Source organism: Acanthamoeba castellanii (assembly GCF_000313135.1).
Source record: "Acanthamoeba castellanii str. Neff unplaced genomic scaffold scf7180000082924, whole genome shotgun sequence".
Taxonomy (NCBI): domain Eukaryota; phylum Discosea; order Longamoebia; family Acanthamoebidae; genus Acanthamoeba; species Acanthamoeba castellanii.
The window spans coordinates 8,384-12,798 of record NW_004457425.1 but is presented as its reverse complement, the minus strand read 5'-3'; the positions used below and the strand labels follow the sequence as shown (position 1 = coordinate 12,798).

The window sequence follows — 4,415 nt, the reverse complement described above, 5'->3', positions numbered from 1 at the left end:
AGGCGAGAAGAGGGCGTAGAGAAGAATGAACACCACTTCCCCTGGGCTTCCGTCCCAACCTCTTCTCCTATCTGTCTGTATGTTTGTCTTTCTTTTTCTCCACCACACTTCCCAACCTCGACCACTGTGTGGGCACTCTCTTCTTTCTCTTCTTTCTCAGCTGCCTTGTCGTTACGTTTTTTCCTGCTCTCCCAAAGAAGGTGAACATACCAAAGACCACCTCACCCCCCAAGGGGTCATTCGAATTCCATTATTTCGTGTCGACACGGGCCTGTCGGGGGGGAGAAAGCTTGAGATTAGATCGCGATGAACTGGTGCTACCCCAACAAATCTAGGGATTATCGAGGGGTTGCACCTATTCACAACCATAGGGCCAAGTGACACGCGGATGAACAAAGAAGCTCCCAGTGCGGGCCAGCTTGCTGCTGCGGAGGGCGAGTACTTACGTGTCGCCCCCTGCTAAATCTCCTCGACCAACCAGAAGGCAGGTCCCTTTAAGCTCGTCGACGGGGGGGGGTCAGCTTGCTCTTCCGTCGCGCCATTAATGCAATGGACAAAACGCAACCGCAACCTCTACCACAATACTCGGGTTGATTGAGGTCCGCGCACCACACCTTGCCGCCATGCGCCTAATGCACATGTTGTTCGCGCTGATGATGGGTGGCTTCGTCCTGCTGGCCGGCCACGTCCTCCTCTCCGACATGGCCTTCGCGCCCATGCTACAGCTGTCATCGTCAGCCCAACAAACCCCGACCACCCTCAACGCAGAGCCACACCCGCCGCTCAAGGTGCCCGTTGCCGTCGGCGTTCTCAGCTCGGGCAAATCACAAGAACGACGCATGCTGTGGCGCAGCACGCTCCTCCCCATCGTGCGCCAGCTCACCGAACTCCAGCACGGGGCCGACTACGTACTCAAGTTCATCGTCGGTCCGTCCTTTTTCGCCATATGTTGCTGTTGATTGCGCAGCTTTCCACGCGGCCCTCATCATGTTTGTGATTCGCACATCAAGCTGACATTGTTTTTGTGTTCTCTCTCTCTCTCCCCTCGCGCGCGGGAAGGTCGAGGACTGAGCGAGGCGGATGAGGCGGCTGTGGCGGGGGAGAGCCAGGATTACGAAGACATCATGCGCGTCGACTGCGGGGAGAGCCGGCTCAACCTGACCTGCAAGCTGATCGAGAGCTGCCGCGCGTTCGTGCGCGATTACGACTTCCGCATGCTGTTTCGGGTCGATGACGACTCCTTCACGCGGCTTGATCGGCTCCTGCCCGAGCTCATCCGCCGCCAGAACGAGACCGCGCTCTACGAGGGCTGCGCCCTGCTGGGCCAGCCGATCGGCCGCGAAGGGTCCGAACCCGAGACCAAGCTGCCCCACAACTCGCAGTACATGCCCTACCACTCGGGCAGCGCCGTGGTGCTGTCGCGCGACCTGGTCGAGTACGTGGCCCACCCACCGCAGGATCTCAAGCTTGTCCGTCTGGTCGCGGACGACGCCGCACTCGGCCTGTGGCTCGCCCCGTTCGAGCTCAAGTTCACCGACCGGCCCGACTTCAACGCGTGGGGCGGCAAGGAGGACTGCCCCGTGGCCGACTCGAGCCCCGTCGTGCTTCACTATTTCGGGCTGGAGCGGTGGAAGGACTGCGCTGCACGCATCATCTCCACCCTGTCCCTCCAGCAGCATCAACCTGCTTGAAGGCAGGCGGGAAGGAAGGAAGGAGGTTTGTTGACTGGCAACAAGGAAGTGAAAAGTATCAAAAGGAAGAGAGCTCAACGTTGAAAGAGAAGGGAAATCCTACTGCCAATCTGGTACTGTACAAGGAGGTTCCTCCCTTAGTCCTTCGCGTCGTGTTCTTCTATGTACACCTTGAGGTACGCGCGCGTGCTGGGTAACAATCGCTCAGTCTGTGACTTACTCCATCTGATACCCCGTGAAGACGTAGTCGTGGGTGTAGCTCCCGTAACGGCCCCTGTCCTCGTCTTCGCTTTCATCTCCGACATCCCTGCTCGCCACATCCTCCTCGTGGCCCTTGCCCGCTCTCGCAAAGTTCCATACCTGCGTAAATTTCAAAAAAAAAAAAAACAAACCACACGTGAGAGGAGGAACCATTGAGAGGATATGGAGAAAGGAGGGGGGGGGCGTTACCTTGAGCGTCTTGTCTTTGGATCCACTCACCACCCGGTTGGACGAGAATTGGAGTGTGTAGATGCTGTCGGCGTGATTACTCGCCCGACCCTTTGCTCGGTCCAACACCTCGCCCTCGCACTTGCTCTCCTTGACGTCCCACACTCGAATTGATCGGTCGGCTCCACCAGTAACTGTGAGGTGGTTTTCAAGTATGTTACTCACACACAGTCTGCAAGCAGTAAATTACAACGTTGTGATTATTGTACCTAGCTTGCCGCTCGGTTGGTCGTACTGCATGGCCCAGTTGAAACCGGTGTGGCCATACAGGCTCGTGACGGCCGAACCCAGCATCAAGTCCCATATCTTGGGAACAAATAAAATGGGTTAGGGCAAGGTAAGAAGGTTTTACCTCGTACGAGCAGGGAGGATACCTCAAGCGGATACTTCTTTTCATCGCTGCGAGAACTTCCTCCAGCGACGATCAGCTCGTTGGGTCGGCCACCGACGAACTCAACGCATTGAACGACATCCAGTCCAGTGGACATCGTCTTGATACATGTTCCCGCGCGGAAGTCCCACACCTAGACGCCCCGCGGGTATTAAATTAACACATATGCCCCCCCCCCTCGCTGCCGTCGTACGTCTAAGCAAGAAGCCCTAAGAAATCATGGGCGCGGCTCGTACCTTCAGGTGCCCGCCACGGTCTCCTGATACGATAACATTATCCTTGAATTGCACGCAGTTGACAGCATGCGAATGCCCCGAGAGAGTAGTCAGGCAATCGCCCAGACCAACATCCTGTTGCAGCACACAGAACAGGTGAATCAGCACCCAACGGCAGACTGGTGCTGCACGTGCGAAGCCACGTGGTACCGGCGTACCCAGATCTTAACGGTTTGGTCACGAGAACACGAGACCATGATATTGTCCGCCAGCGAGACTTGCACCATGGGCACGTTGTTCTCATGGCCCTCGTACACGTTCAGGAAAGCTCCCGTGTTCAAGTTCCAGACTGTGACGGCCACATGTGAGTCCACGCTGTCACAAAAGATAGAAAAGGGTAGGGCTCTTCTCACCTTTCACAGTCTTGTCGTTGGAGCAGGAAAAGAGCCGATCCTTCTCCCAGTAAAGACCTCGCACCCACCGATCGTGGGCGGTAATGGTCTTGGTACAGGTTCTCTTCTTGAGATTCCAGAATCGGATCTCACCTCCTGCACGCACGAGGACCAGAGCAGTCAGAAGTAGTCACTCTCTAGAGAGAGAAGAGAATTGAAGAAAAGAGAAGAGAAGAGAGCGAGAGAGGAACGAGTGGGCTTTACCTTGGCCATCGGCCGAATGGTTTCCGCACACAACGAGGTCGGTCTCGTCGTCGAAGAGCAGACAGTTGATGGTCCGCTTGACGTCGAGCGTTTGGAGCCAGGCCTTGCCCGACTTCCAATGCTGCACAATTGTGCACCCAACACATCGGTGTGCGCAATAATGAGTGCAGGTCCGTAGTGGAGTTGTGGGGGGGAGGAGGAGAGGAGGAGGAGGAGGTCGACGAACCTTCTGGACGACGTAGTGCTGCTCGAAGACTTGCTTCCAGCTCTCCTCCTTTTTCTTGGACTCGAGCTTCTTGCGCTTCTTGTCGTACTCCTCTTCCAGCTCGCGTCGCTTGCGCTCGTAGTCCTCCTCGAGCTTTTTCTTCTTGGCCTGGTACTCCCTCTCCATGAGCGCCTTCCGACGAAGCTTCTTGCGTTCCTCCTCTTCCTGCACCTCCTTGTGCCACAACCGCCCGAAGGCCATCTTCCACAGGCTGTCGTCTTCGACGAGCTTGTTCCAGTCGCGGTTCAGGCAGGCCACCTTGACGATGAGATCCTCGAAGGGCACGAAGGACATGATGTGGGTGAGCATCTCGGGCGGCAGGGCCGACAGTGTGCCAAGCGAGGTCGCCTGTTGCGGGAGGGCGGCCACGCCATCCGCAGGCGGCAGATTCTGATCCTGGCCGCGGGAGATGGCGAGATGGAGGGCAGCGTTGGGCACGATGCTGTAATCCTTGAGCGTTCGCCGATTCTCGAGAGCGCGTCCGCCGAGGCTCAGCTCCATGTCCTCGATCATCGTGACGCCGTCAGCGTGGTCCGTTTGGTTCTGCTCCACGTCGTCGTTTTCCTCCTCCTCCTCTTGGCCTTCGTGCTGAGAACTGCTCAGCAGCAGCAAGGACTGCAGCCTTTTCTTGATGATCTCAACGGTCTCATCCGCGCCTATCTCCAAAGGAAACACCGCCCCGCTGTCCGTTTGCACACTTACCCGCAT

The 4,415-nt window shown here is 57.1% G+C and overlaps 2 protein-coding genes across 2 annotated transcripts; one reads left to right on the top strand and one right to left on the bottom strand.

The window, feature by feature from the left end:
• Nucleotides 1-638: 638 nt before the first annotated feature.
• On the top strand, nt 639-1,691 carry ACA1_002330 (UDPGal:betaGal beta 1,3-galactosyltransferase polypeptide 6, putative; the record flags this gene model as incomplete). Its single annotated transcript, XM_004338448.1, has 2 exons — nt 639-927; nt 1,060-1,691. The coding sequence occupies 2 exons, from the start codon at nt 639-641 to the stop codon at nt 1,689-1,691; spliced, it is 921 nt and encodes a 306-aa protein (XP_004338496.1).
• Nucleotides 1,692-1,907: 216 nt separating this feature from the next.
• ACA1_002320 (Fbox domain containing protein) lies at nt 1,908-4,415 on the bottom strand (the record flags this gene model as incomplete). The annotated part of the gene is made up of 9 exons (XM_004338447.1): nt 1,908-2,051; nt 2,142-2,314; nt 2,390-2,486; nt 2,555-2,704; nt 2,808-2,921; nt 3,005-3,135; nt 3,200-3,334; nt 3,443-3,563; nt 3,669-4,415. The coding sequence occupies 9 exons, from the start codon at nt 4,413-4,415 to the stop codon at nt 1,908-1,910; spliced, it is 1,812 nt and encodes a 603-aa protein (XP_004338495.1).